At 39.0% G+C, this 14,612-nt stretch overlaps 1 protein-coding gene across 2 annotated transcripts in view; it reads left to right on the top strand.

The window, feature by feature from the left end:
• Positions 1–14,179, top strand: part of TOX3 (TOX high mobility group box family member 3) — a 73,295-nt gene extending 59,116 nt beyond the window's left edge. For both annotated transcript variants that reach the window (XM_027733512.2, XM_027733519.2), the window contains exons 4-7: positions 7,648–7,917; positions 9,012–9,239; positions 10,539–10,619; positions 12,324–14,179. In XM_027733512.2, coding sequence (XP_027589313.1) covers positions 7,648–7,917; positions 9,012–9,239; positions 10,539–10,619; positions 12,324–13,061 — 1,317 coding nt within the window. In that variant the 3' untranslated portion in view covers positions 13,062–14,179. The remainder of the gene's footprint in view (positions 1–7,647; positions 7,918–9,011; positions 9,240–10,538; positions 10,620–12,323) is intronic.
• The last annotated feature ends 433 nt before the right edge of the window (positions 14,180–14,612 follow it).

The following is a 14,612-nucleotide window of genomic DNA, read 5'->3' as shown; positions in this document are numbered from 1 at the left end:
ACTACCAACACTTGCAGCAATTTTTAAACATACAAATGCCATGTAGCCCCCAAGTCTGTCCCCCTGCAATTCCTTGCACAATTCTTGTTACCTTTGATAATCTTTGTTAGTTGTCATGCTCCCTTGCAGTCTCTCCCCATGTTACTGCATAATAAGGACCTTTGAAGTCTGCCTTTGATTTGGGAGCTGAAGCACCTGAAGTTGCAGAGGTTGTAACAAAACTGCTAACAGCGTTTATCTGACATTCTGGGGCTTAATTTCAACTATCCAGGATTTGTTTGCAATGTGTCTTCACTGTTTGCATACAGCAGACCTAAGCTTGTACTGCTAATTTGGAGAGAAACTCCTCATGCCAAGAGACTCATCAGATCAGAGCCCAGATCTGTGATCTGAGTCACACATGTATTGTGATCATGCTGTTGGGTACCTTGTCCAAAAGGAGTGTGATTCAATATGCTTTAAAGTATGGTAGATGTTTGGGAAGAAAAGAGTGGAGAATCTGTTCTTAAATGCTTCTATAAAATGGTGCAAAGATTAAACTATAAAGTAATCAATTAGGTTGGCAGCAGCCACTGTGGATGGGTGGAGGGCTATCACCAGCCTGTCCTGTGGTTGTCTGCAAGAACAGAAGGACTCGGTAGCAACTGAGGCAGCCAAAAAATGTCACCTCTTCAGCCTGCTTTGGGGATCGAGTGAGGAATCTGCGGGGTCACAGAAAAGTAAAAGGGTGGGAAGAGAGTTCCCAAAGAGAAAACACTCCATGCTAGGGTGGTGGGGCATCTCCAGTAAGAACTGTAAGCATTTCAGAGAAAAGTCTTTGCCCGTTAGTTTGGCAGCTGTGTGATTTTGGCCTGGCTGTGAGCTTTCAGTATTTCTTCACCACGTAATGCAGCGTTTTATTAGAGATTCACAGCTAACATGCTGTGAACGAGCTGGTTCCAGCAGAGGCTGCAGCCTCATGTTGCGGTGGTAGTGAACCCTGGGACCTGGAGCTGTATTGGTCCAGCAGGTGCCTGGACTGGTTGGCGCTGTCCCTGGGCACCTTCCAGTTTGGAATCACATCTCTGAGATGGTGTTGCACTGCCTGGTGGCAGTGTGCTCCTACTGCTTAATCCCTGGATGTACTTCCATAGAAGAAGCTGTTTTCACTTGTGGTTTGATAGTCTCACATCACACCTACTACCCCCATAAGTGGTGTAAGGAAAGGGTTAATGAAATATGCCTTAAACAAGCCCTCAGTGGTGAAAATTGTTGCAGAAAACACCAGTGCCTGTACACAAAGCACAAAGGGACAAAATTTCAGTTCTAGCCTTGGCAGGCAGGAAAAAACTGATACTTTTCACTGCAACGCTATTGTGGCCCATTATGGAACAAGTGAATACCTGGGCAAGGGCAAGAAGCGGGGTCACAAATAGGATGCTTGATTTTGGGGGTACTTGTCTCGTACAACCCACAGAACAGACCTCCAACAACCATCAAATTAAGACCTGAGCATACACGATGGCAAAACCACGTCTATTCTCCTCTCCCATGCTAACAAGGGAGTGAAAGTCACTCCCACCTTTGCTTCCCACGCAAATAAGGGACTGTACAAAGTGACTCAGAGAGTGAAGAGGGTGGCACCCACCACCAAGTGCCCTGGGCACTGAAGGACCAACTGGACAGCAGTAACTATCTTCTACTTGCACTGTCTCTCTCCTCGTTCCTCTCTCTCTTTACCCTATACAATTAATTTTGCAAAATAAAGTTGGCATCTGGCCTCATTTGCACCTTAATTTGGGCAGAGGACTTTATTTAATATCTGTGGAATCTGAGCAGGCGTCAGGCTGTCTGCTCAGAAGGGAGGACTGTGCTTCACAGGGGAGGATGAGGAACACTGGCCATTCAAGGGGGCCCTGCAAGCCTGGTTGCAGACCAGACCACAAAGAAAAGGAAGGGACAGTAAATTGGAAAGATTCCAACAAAACATGTTAAATTAACCTGGAGATTGCAGCTGTATGAGGGCATTCCATCACATAAGAAGGAAATTAATATCTAGAGACACCTGAGGGTGCCAGAACAAAAGATAGTTCCTCAGTTTTGAGGAACCAGTCAGTGGCCACTCAGTGTTTGTTGGTTTTGGTTTTTGGTTTGTTTTTTTTCCTCTTCATATCCCTTCTGAGGCTTATGTGTGAACAGAAGAGAGTAGTACAACTGAGGGAGCCCAGAGACCAAGAAGATGCATATTCTTCATGTTCTTCAGGCAGCAGAATGTATGTGAGTGTCCTGTCACCAACCCATCTCTTAGATCTGGAGACAGTTGGTTTTTTTTAGGGATCAACATGTACTGTTTGTTGTAGACTGTATTTGGGAATCAAATAAGGTAAGGTTTACTTTTCTGCAGAGACATGAAGTAGAACATTGGAGTTTTCTCATTGCCAGGAAAAGAAGCTGCTGCTTGTAGGATCTTCTGATAACTACATTTTGACAGATCTATTAGTGATGGCAATATCTGTGGAGGGGAGAGGAAGGACAATTCTTCAGTGGTGGCAGTATCAAGTGCAACTGTTTTGTATTAAGTAAGGATTTAATCTCTGACAGAGAAAAGCATCCTGTTAGTTTGATTTGTTTTGATTGGCAGTGAATTCCAATCCTGTAAAAATTTAGATTAATGGATTCTTTTATCTATACTTTACTTGTGGAGAAAAAGAGTATTGAGGATTTCTTCTAGAGATATGCTGACTTGCCTAAAAATAGAGTAATTTACAGTCAGGGACAACAGAGGATTTCACTCTTTTACATTGCAGTGCATTCACTTCAACTTAAATATATCCTTTAAAATATTACATCAGCTTATGTTATATTGACAGTGATGAATTCCTCAGGCAATGGAATATATAATGGCTTAAGTCAACTTCTGAAACCAGGGCACAGTGAGCATAACCATAAATGTTGGGTTTTGCTTAGTTATTGCTTAGTTATTTTGGTTGGCAGATTTCTCACTTCCCTTAAACTAGCTCATGCAGTGTAGGGTCAGATCCCAGCCCTACTTCCTCCTGTAGGCACTTCCATGGGCTCAGTCCTGATACAGCTGGAATCTTCCTGGAGGTGTTGCCTATTTAAATGATGGAAGGCTGTAGACATTGATTTTAGTCAAGACTTCAGTATTGCTCAAAATGTTCTAAAAAGTAATTTCCTAGTTATATTTTTAATTATCTTGTTGAATGTCCCCAGAGATTAAAATTATATCAGGGTAGAAATTCAGGATAAAACTGTAGTATGGAAATGATTCTTAAAATACAGAGTAGTTAAGTGGAAATTAGGGCATTTCTCAATGTAATGGCTGGATACATTTATCTGTCAAAATAAATACTAACTGTTTACAAAGTGTACTAAGTACTGGATGCTTAATGAGTTGCTAACAGAAGAATGAACTTATCTTTTATTACCGTAATTTTTTCCCTTGGTACTCAAGGGTATGTTGAAAAACACTTTGATAATACTGTATCAAGTGCGGGAGTTTACACATTCCTTTTCTTAAGTCTCTTTGCTCTGTTGTTTGCTTTCCAGTGTCTGTTGATGAATGGATATTTTATCAATTTTAAATTAGTTATTTTTTTACAAATCAAAGTAAAACAAGCTATGTATTTGTCATATGCCATGAAACGTGTCCTCTTGACTAAATATGACTTCTCTGGCATGATGGTCTAAATAGATTAGAACAGTTGAAAGTAGGATAGTTTGATGTACAGATATCCTTAAGGTTCCTTTGATGAGGCCTTCTATGCACCAAATGCTGAATGTCTTTATAATGTCTTTATAATAAAGCATATTTTGCTTTTTTTCTAATCCATGTATATAATTAGAATCATAGAATTGTAAAATGATTAGGGTTGGAAGGAATCTTAAAGCTCATCTAATTCCAGCTCTCCCTGCCATGGGCAGGAAACCTTCCACTAGACCAGGCTCCATCCAGACTGGTCTTGAGCTCTTCTGGGCAACCAGTTCCAGTGCCTCACCACCCTCACATTAAATAATTTCTTCCAAATATCTAATCCAACCCTACTCACTTTCATTTAGGAGTCATTAACCCCTTGCCCTGTAGCTGAAGAGGCCAGAGAGGTGACTGTTTCTGAAGTTCCCCTCAATAAAATGTCTCTATACCTTAATTTTTTTGTAGCACTCATAGGATGACAACAGGAAGGTCTGAGTCAAAGTCATTCCAGTCTGCAGAGAATTACACAAGTTATTTCTCTTTGGTTTTTGGTTTCACACATTATATCCTTGTTTGATTGTCATGCTGAGTAAACCAGTGGTTGAGCTTTGCCTGACTTGTGTTAAGATCACCAGGTTTTGCGTAACTTCAATCTAAGACTGTAAAGCAGATCAGGCTTAATCAAAACTTGATACTGTCTGCTTGAGAAGTTCATGAATTTTTGTCAGAACTAATCTGTCATTTTTGCTTAATGTTACCAAAAATCCTGAATGCTCATAATACTGGCATATCACTTTTACTTCTGGTTAAGTTTATGTAAAAGAGCTTGTGATATTCTCTAAAATTCTCCCAGGATTCTCAGTGGATTATTTTTGGAGACATGAGTTTTTCAATTTCATATAGTAACATAATTAAGATGTCACGTGGATGCTTCAGTGCACTTGCATTTCCATGCATGCTTCTGATACAGGATGATTTTTGTTGTTAAACGTTTCTTTGATAAACATTTTGAGCATGATGAAATGCCACTGATCCTTTTGGTTTGTTATTGGTGTTTGGTGCTATCAGGGAAAAAATAAGAGTTAAGATAATTGATGGAAATTTTGAGGTTTTGATTATAGGTCCCTCTTTAGAAAATTTTTGTTTGCTCAGGAGCTATATAAAAATATATCTACTAACTTCTTGCTACCTTCTTGCTACTTGCCAAACCACTGTACAAACAGAAAAAATGGTTTATATTTCCTTGTCTGAAAGCTCTTTCATAGGTACCATAGGTTGTTGAGGCCCACAACACTGTATTCCCAAGTAAAATGAAATTCCCATTCCTTTTTTTTTTTTAAAGTGCAGAAAATACAATGTTAGTTGTTTTCATATGCACATATAATGTAAATTATAAGGGATTGGAAATTTTATGAAACATTTGCTTTTATATAACATGTCTTATCAGTTTGGTGCTAAATAGAGTTTAAAAATATTGTTGTTGCCACTTCTAGCTTTTACTGAAGTTTTTAAGATTAAAAAAAAATGGCTCAAGAAATTAGGAAAAAATACAGAAAAGAAAAACTGAAATTAAATAAGTGGATGTAAAAAACCACAGAAACATCAAATAGTATCAGAAAAAGGGACAGTTAAGAATTCATGGGCTTGTGTATAAAATTAGATTCTGGGTCAGTGCAAGTCAAGAGAATTTAGTCTCAATAAAATCATAGATGCAACCAAAATGACAAGACGTGGAGTAAATGGTTTGTAACCCATGTCATCACATTTTGTTGCCTCGGTGTAGAGGCCAGAAAGGCCTGTATTGTGTAGCAATAGAAGGAGAACAAAAGCCAGCCTTTTAGGGTAGAGCACCTCCAAGGAAGTACTGTCTGCACAATAATGAAGAAAGTTAATTTTTACGAGAGAAGGTTATTCTGATGATCTTCAGCTTTGCTGAAAAAACCATCAGAATTACTGCCATAAACTCATGTCTGTAAAATAAAATGATCGGAGTAATGGACAGAGAGTGATATCGTTTTACAAAAGACTTTGAATAACTTCCAGATGCCACTGCCAATACAAGTCACAGTCAAAATGACCCTGTAGTTAACGGTAGTAAATTTTCACAGAAAGGTACCCTGAAGCAAATGTGTATTTCAGCCAATAAGTCTGATGTTTTGATCTTTCTGTATCGAGTACTCTACTTTTGACGCACACACTCATCTCTAAGGAACTACAGTCCTTCACTGAAAATATTAAAAAAATTCAAGAAGTAGGAAAAGCAGTGTGGTGTGGTATGGCATGGATTATGAGCCAAGCTGGCAATGGCTTGGAAAGCATGGGGAAAATGAGGGTGAGCCCTAGTGCTTAGGATCAGGATCATGAGTTTGTGAGGTTAACTTTATCTGTACTGGATCCAGGTGCAACACTACGTGTACTTTTATGCTAAAGAAGGATTTTTTTTCTTCTGTATAGGCTTCAGCAGAAAGACACATGAATGTCAAATTCAGAATTAATATGATTTATTGCTCTAGGGAAGCAGTGTGCTGCAGCACTTGTATGTAAAGATGGATGAGGCGGGGTGTGCACCTTCTCTAACACGTGTATGGCTTCCTTGTATGTCCCAGGCAAGGAAAGGCTTCCAGGAGCACAAAACCACTGCCTCTGTTGAGGGCAGAATTGTATAAAGTAAGAGGAAAGTCACTGGAGTTAAACTTACCTCCATGCTGACACAGATTTTTGAAAACTGGTTTGGGCTTATCCATACTTAATAAGAGAGCACCAGGAAGGTCAGGCTCTGTTGTGGAAGTCCGGTGGGCTGTACTCCGGGCTCCCACAATTGCTGTTTTGTTCTGTGTCATTTCATTAAGGAGCATTGCACCTGCTACTAATTGCAGTGTAGGTTATTAATAATGAAAGAGTTTTCAAAATCTAATTTATTTCTCATGTTTCTGGCTGTTCAAACAATGACTGTGGATTAATCAGGTTGCTGAATCAATTTGTGAGCTATTTATTCTCTTATTAACTTTGAAAAAAAAAAAAATCTTCTGTTTAAATGTTCCTTCATTGTGTATTGATCTGTGTGTGGTTAAAAAAAAAAAAGAGTTTTTCATAGGAAGATTCCAGCTGACTTTACCTTCAGGGTCTTGCTTCTTTTTCTTTACAAACGTGGTAAATGCTGCACAGATGTAGGACACACAGTTTGTGCCCTCAAGAAACAGTAGAAACCAAACCATGCAAGCACTTGTGTTTCTGACACACAGAGTACAAGAAAAATAAAGTCAGTGGTTTGTACATCACGTGCTGCTTCCTCACATGTTTGATTGTTTGATTAAAGGTAAAAATGTGTGGTTTCATGTGGTACTTGTAAACAAGGATCTTTGGGAGTGTTTAGGGTTACTGGGCTGGTTCTCCAGCGTGCTGCAGTGTCTGCACTCCAGTGTCTGCACACTGGTTCTGTGTTCAAAACAGCTTAAAAATCCCACTCAGACAGGATTGTTTTATACCTGCTACTATTGTTACTTGTAAGAGCTAAGAATTGTTGAATGTCAGTAAAGAAAGATGCTTTTCTCTCTATGTGTATCCCCTCACCCAGTCCTGGTTTTGTTTACTTTCTGCATTTGACAGCAGTTTGTGTCTCCTCAGTTGCAATGTTTTCCCTGAATCGTCAGTCAGCCTGTTTCCCTGTTGCCTATGTGGGTACTTCTTACTGCCTCAAGAGAAGAAATGTTTTAAAAATAGGGAAGTTCTTGTTCCACAAACAAACAAAAACCATAAAAACCCCAACACTCACAAGTGGGGGAACAGGGAATTCTGGGGCAATTGTCGTAACTGTTGCTGCATTTAATTCATTAAAAATAAAGGAAGCAAACTGCATGTTGACAATGTTGGTTTATAAGGCCATGAAAATAACTTTACTCAATACTGCTGTATGGTGACTGCTAATGACTAAATAACATTTTAATCTCTTTTAGGATCAGAGTCACACACAAGTTTCCCAGTACCGCCAGGATCACTCTCTGATTATGAGATCTATTGTCCATATGACTGATTCTGCTCATTCCGGAATTATGCCTCCATCTCAGCTCACCACCATTAACCAGTCTCAGCTCAGTGCACAGCTGGGGCTAAATTTAGGAGGCACTAATTTGCCACACACTTCTCCCTCCCCTCCTGCAAGTAAATCAGCCACTCCTTCCCCATCCAGCTCTATCAATGAAGAAGATGCAGATGAATCAAATAGAGTAAGTTATTCCATGTGCTGTAGTGAGCAAGCTTCGCACTTCTGTGTGCTGTATTTTCATGGACGTGGTGATATCAGCTCAGCTGCAATGCACTCATATAAAGTACAAATGTTACAGTATAGTGGAATATGATTAACTTGCTGGTTAGCTTCTTTACTTAAGAAGTTTTCATACTTCATAATAATAAACCTAAGGATAGGTTTATACACACACACACACGCATATACATTTGGTCTAATTTGCTTCAGGTTTTCAGATCTGGTGAATCTCTTCACTCATCAACTTTGGACAATTTTGTCATTTTGGTATTTTCTGGAGTCATGTAAAATATAGATGCTTTTAGACAGAAATAAAAAAAGCATTCATCTAACTGAAAGTTTAATTAACTTACACTTTGCTTTAAATAAATCTGTTATAAAAAGGAAAATTTTATCAACAAATGAAGTACAAATGTTGTTATAGCAGTTGCTGCAAACCTGAGTGTGCTGCTGGTGAGCTCCTTGTCCCAGAGGGAAGAGGGGGCTGTTGGTGGAGTACCTGGCCATAGCATGGAGCCTCCAGCACCAGGGTGTGGGGGGGACACAGCCAGTGCTCACTGCAGGTGCATAGAAACTGCCAAGTTGCTGCTGCATTTTGCCTGAAAGGTGGGTTTTTTAATCCCTGACCCGTGTCTAAGTTGATAGTCTAAGTCTTGGAATTGGGAAATGCCTCCAAGCTCTTGTCTTTGGAGTCTCTGCTGCTGAAATTACATCTTAATGGAAAAACATAGATGGCCTATTCAAAATTTACTATGAATTAAGCAGTAATTTTTTAATACAAATTAGCATGGGGGTGTACTTTTTCAGGTCAAGCTCGTAGGATTTGACTCTCTGAGCCATACTTAAATATTCATGCATTTAGTTCCAGTAGATCCAATGAGATGAAGCTGGGACTAAGAACTATTTGGTAGGAGAATGGCTTGCACAACAGGACTCTTGCAAATTGCATACATAGTAGCTTTCTCCATATATTATTAAGGCTGACTGTCAATAATTTTTTGTAATTAATGTGACTTAATGCATATATTGACTGTTATTGTTATTACTGTTTCTTAGGCTACTGGAGAAAAAAGAGCTGCCCCAGATTCTGGCAAAAAGCCCAAGACTCCAAAGAAGAAGAAAAAGAAAGACCCCAATGAGCCACAAAAGCCAGTGTCAGCATATGCCCTTTTCTTCAGGGATACACAAGCTGCAATTAAAGGGCAGAATCCGAATGCTACATTTGGAGATGTTTCAAAAATAGTGGCATCTATGTGGGACAGTTTAGGAGAAGAACAAAAACAGGTAAAAAATTGTTTCGGGGTTGTCTCGCAAGAAGGAATATTGTAATCCTTGTAAAAAAGTCCTCTTAACCTCTACTCTGAGTAGACCATACTACTTGCTGATGTAGACTACTGCCTCTGTAGGGCTACACTGTAAGACCCAGTAGGTAGTGTTAAGTGACTGTATTTGTCTTTAAATTTTAGAGAGCAGTTTGTAAAAGAGCTCAGGTGATAGTGTCCTAGACTCCTCTTAAGACCATCTTTTGATGATTCCTATTTCAAAGCTCTTGTTTGCTATTAATAAGTTAGAAAAGAAGGTACAGCATATTTACCATTTTCCTTTGATCTGCCTTACGAATTTGTTACAAAGCGTGTTGATTTCCAACCTTTGAAGGCAATCCTCTGTGTCTCATTACACTGTTTGTGTGTGAAATGCTATCTCCAACTCAAACTTGGTACAGAGTGATGAATTTTGTACTTCCTTGAGGGTTTTTCTTCTTATACACATGTAACTTCTGCACACAGATTGAAGGAGGTTAAAAAAGATATCCTTTGTTTGCCTGTTGCTATTCCATTCATCTCCCAGTAACAGTTAATAAAAACTTCAGTGGAAGAGTAGCTTCCCATATAGGATACCTTTTGGCAAGAGATGAATGGTACTTGTTTCTGAAATACATTTGGAAACTTTTGGTATGATGTAGCAGGTAATAAGGAACATCATTTAAAGGTGGACTTTAAATTTATTGATGATTGAAAATAAAGATTTATTCGTTTTTGCCTAACTGTTCTTGTTTAACTCAGTATGATTCTCTCATGCTGGGCATGGGGCAAGTCCAAGCTCTTTGAACCCCCTTTTCTAAACATATACAGATGTTTTTACATGTAGGTCAGATATTTGTTTGGGAAAAAAAATACATAGGCATTGTATACTACTGCTGATACATTTTGGCATCTGAAATACTCAATGTTCTAACATCCCTGTTACTTAGTGTCATTGAAATACCATTTTCTGGGGAGGTTAAGTGTGCATAGCTAGTCTTGTAAAACAGTTGATTGCTCAGACTGATATCAGACAGCAGCTTTTTGTTATTCATGATAATTGACATAAATTGTAGTGCAAGTCCCGGAAGTAGAGCTGAAATCTTGTAGCCACCTGCAAGAATATTTAGAACTTTCAAGGAAGGAAAAGCACATCTAACAGTAGAGTGTTTCCAGGGGTTTTGGTCTGTGTTTTTTGTTTCTTTGCAAGTGATTTTGAGAGGATTCTGGCAAAAACATCTTAATAGTTGAAGTTGGTGAAATTGTGGTCTCTTTTTAATAGGTATATAAAAGAAAAACTGAAGCTGCCAAAAAAGAGTACCTAAAGGCACTTGCTGCCTATAGAGCAAGCCTTGTTTCTAAGGTAAGCCTAATAATGCCTTCCGTGTAATGCAAGTGAGCTTTTGGCAATGGCGTTTAAAAATTTGGCGGCAAGGGGGGGAGATGTTGGGCAAAACGAAAGTAGCATCCTAGAATTCCTGTCATACAGCTCTACAAGATGTTGTGCTGCTGCTTGAACCCTGCTTAGTCTCTCCAAAAATAATTTCGTCTTTCTACGTGCATATTAACAATTACCGAAAAAGACCTTTGTAAATGTAAATCCTCCTTGAGCTATGGAGGCAAAGTAATGCTCTTCAAAAATTCGGTCATGAAAAATCTACTGACCTCCTTACGTTAACGTTTGCAAGCTATTTGCAGAGGTTTGTTTTTCCTCAAGTGCTGCTTCTCAAAAGACAGGCTTGCTTTGCGTGGAGCTGGAGAGCAGTTGTTGTGTGGCAAAGCTTAAACATTTCTTGCAGGTGAGGGGTAAAAAATGCGTGGTGGCTCTGAATTTGGAGAGTACTTACAAACAGACTGGCAGTGAGCCACATGGAGTATTTTAGTGGATCCTGAGTTAAAATAAAAACTTGTGAAGAAAACAAAGCTCTGCTGTCTTATTTGAGAATTTACCTTTCTAGCTGGCAACACTATCTGGGTTGTAGATCTGTTGCATCTGAATATTGTAAATGAAAAGATGCTTATAGACATCTAAAATATGGGTAAAACATTGCCAAGGTGGTTATTTCTCTAATAATATTTCATGAAGATCAATTACCAGAACATATTCAGTCACAAGAAAACAACAGAGGCTGATGATGTCTAACTATTGAGAATATTTATTTGAATGTACAACTGCAGGGCATTAGTAAATCATACAGAGTTGCTGTGTATTTTAACTAATGAATAAAAATACAACAGCAGAAATTATACACACGTGTTTTTGAAAGCTGAAAGATTTCTTCTGCTTGTGTTAAGAAGCTGTGTTTTTCTCTTCCTTCTGGGACTTAGATAATATTCTGAAAGCATTTGCTATCACAATGCTAAGTTCAATGGCAATAGGAATTCTAAATATCTTTGAGGGATTTTATTTTTCCAGTCCTAAGTTCCCTTTTCAAAACCATCAGAAATATTTACTCCCCAAAACTCTGGGACCTGGTCTGCCAAGTAACTTGTGGGAAGACTGCAGGTGGAAATACACCTAAAGTCCCGTATTTATCTCATCTCTAACTTAAAACATCCTTGCTGTAGCTTTTTCATTTGAGATGATTGCTTAGAGTAGGGATGCAGCACAATTTGTCACATTCTAAGGTAAATATCTGAAACATGTCAGTTAAATTCTTGGTAGTTGTAAACTACCATGATAACTGGTGTGGGGGGTATGCTGCTGTCTCCCAAAGAACAGGTTTTGAGGTTTTTTTTTTAAAACACCTAAATATAGAAAGTGTTGTGCCGTTTCTAAATTTCAGCAACAAAATGTATGGGCCATCTGTGACTTCCTGGTGTTGAAAGGGCACAAGTTAGTTTTTTGTCCAAGTAAGAACTGGAGGTACCATATAGGGAGACAGATAAAGAGGTGATGTAATGAATCGGTGGATCAGTGATCATTTTCAGACTGTATATTGATCTTTTCTGATAGAAAACAAAACATGATGAAGTCTCCCAGAGAAGCTGTCACTTTTATTTCCATGTAAACAGTAACAGTGTTTTTTTCTGTTGAAAAGACAATTATTTTCTTTTCCAAACACAGGCTGCTGCAGAATCTGCTGAGGCCCAGACAATTCGTTCTGTTCAGCAAACGCTGGCATCCACAAATTTGTCTTCCTCCCTTATTCTGAATACTTCTCTTTCTCAACACGCGACGGTATCGGTGTCTCCTCAAACTCTTCAACAGCCCCTTCCTAGAGCAATTGCTCCAAAACCCTTGACCATGAGACTGCCAATGAACCAGATTGTAGCTTCTGTTACCGTTGCACCAAACATGCCAACAAACATTGCAGCTCCCCTGATGAGCTCTATGGGAACAAACATGGTGGCAACGCCGTCTTCATCTCAAGTCAGTCCCTCGATGCAAAGCCAGCAGCAACATTTACAGCAGCTCCAGCAGCAACAGATGCAGCACATGCAGCAGCAGCAACTACATCAGCATCAAATGCATCAGCAAATACAACAGCAAATGCAGCAGCAGCATTTTCAGCACCACATGCAGCAACATTTGCAGCAGCAGCAGCATCTTCAGCAGCAGATTAATCAACAGCAAATGCAACAGCAGCTGCAGCACATACAGCTTCAGCAAATGCAGCAGCAGCAAATGCAGCATATGCAACACCAGTCGCAGCCTTCTCCTCAGCAGCACTCTCCCGGAGCCTCGCAGATCACTTCTCCCATCCCGGCCATTGGGAGCCCTCAGCCAGCACCTCAGCAGCACCAGTCACAAATACAATCTCAGACACAGACTCAAGTATTATCGCAGGTCAGTATTTTCTGAAGATAAATGGTCTTGCGACATGGCTTTGTGTTGATGGAGGGGGTAGGGGTAAACCATATTTGGCTGAAAACTGTAAATTGTTGATGGTAGTTATGCAGGGATGCATAACAGATCAAATGATCCTCTAAAGTGTCTATTAGATAGGCAATAAAGAACTACAATGTAGCTGTGTATCATCTTTTAGCTGACTATAAATCATTTTGTTTAAAAAAGAAAAGCTGTTTTTCATGTGATGCCTTTTTAATTTATTTAAGCTTTACCTACAATATGTGAATCAACTGGCCTAATAAATACCTGGACCTTATGACTGCAAAATGGCCTTTCAGAGTTATATGCTATAACCCTTGTTTCTCTAAAAGTGAATAATGCACTTCAAGGCAGTATGAACTCATGAAGCCCTTAAAGCACAGTTGTAACTACCTGTAAAATGATGATTGGATTTCATACAATCGTACTTGTATGACATGAGTTAGTTGATGGCATTTTTTGTCATGAAAAAATAGAGTAAATCACAGATTTTTGCCAAAGCTCTTAATTTTTTTCTCTTCTAAATGTCTTCAGAACAACAGATGCAAGTAAGTGGACTTAAATGTTTGACCCAACCTTTCACTTCATTTCTCCAAATAAACCTGCCATAGTTTGTAAGAAAATATATATTGACATTTACCCTCTTATGTTAATTGAATTACAGAACAAATGTGAATATTATATTCTGTGTCGAAGTGATGAGTTTCAGATTTAATACACTGTATTTTTAAAAGGGAAATGCACTTAAATAAAACTGTTATTTCAGAAAGCTAAGACAAGAAATGCAAGAGTTATTAATACGCTGTAAAACCAGTAGAATATTTAAATGAAACTCCACAACCGAATAATCAATGTAAATATTTTCTTTAAAAGTTGTAAGTTTTCATATCATGTGTTGTAAAGTTTTCATAAATGAGGCTTTAATGTAAACACTGGTAACATGATTTATTAATTGCTACATTGCTTATTGTGTTTTTATGCTGTTTTATACTTTTTTATGAGTTATGATAGCAGCAATTAAGTTGTTTGTATTTTGCTTATCTAAAATAAATGCTTTTATCTTGCTATAGAATAAACACATTTCAGTAAAACTGATGAACCGTAAGTCTTTGATAGAAAAAACAGAAATATTTCCTTCTGCAAACATTTTCTTGGACCTTTTTTTAACTGCTTTGGGTTTTTATCAGGCATGCTGAGTAAACAGGTACCGATCAGAGCAGAGCGAGCGATCGGCTCTTGTATCCATCAGGATGCACCGATGAGGAGTCCCAGGCACCTTCTCTGGGGTGTCTGCAACTTCAGGAGGAGGAAGCAGGTGGTAGAGTCACAAAGCAGTCATGGTGCCTTCCTTACGTGGATCTGCAGGAGCAGGGCAGTGGACCTGTCTCTCAGCAATAGTGTTCAGAGATGCAAATCAGCACAAACTCTGGTTTTCTCTGAGAGTTTCAGATGTGAACGCAGCTACTGCTGTGGGCTTCCCTCTGTAAACCTCCAGCTCTTGACTCAGGCAGGTCCTGAGTTCTC

Source organism: Pipra filicauda, unplaced genomic scaffold, assembly GCF_003945595.2.
Source record: "Pipra filicauda isolate LSUMZ 115617 unplaced genomic scaffold, ASM394559v2 scaffold46_size3722508_pilon, whole genome shotgun sequence".
Taxonomy (NCBI): Eukaryota; Metazoa; Chordata; class Aves; order Passeriformes; family Pipridae; genus Pipra; species Pipra filicauda.
Note: the sequence above shows the minus strand (reverse complement) of the source record. Positions and strands in the feature narration are given on the sequence as shown.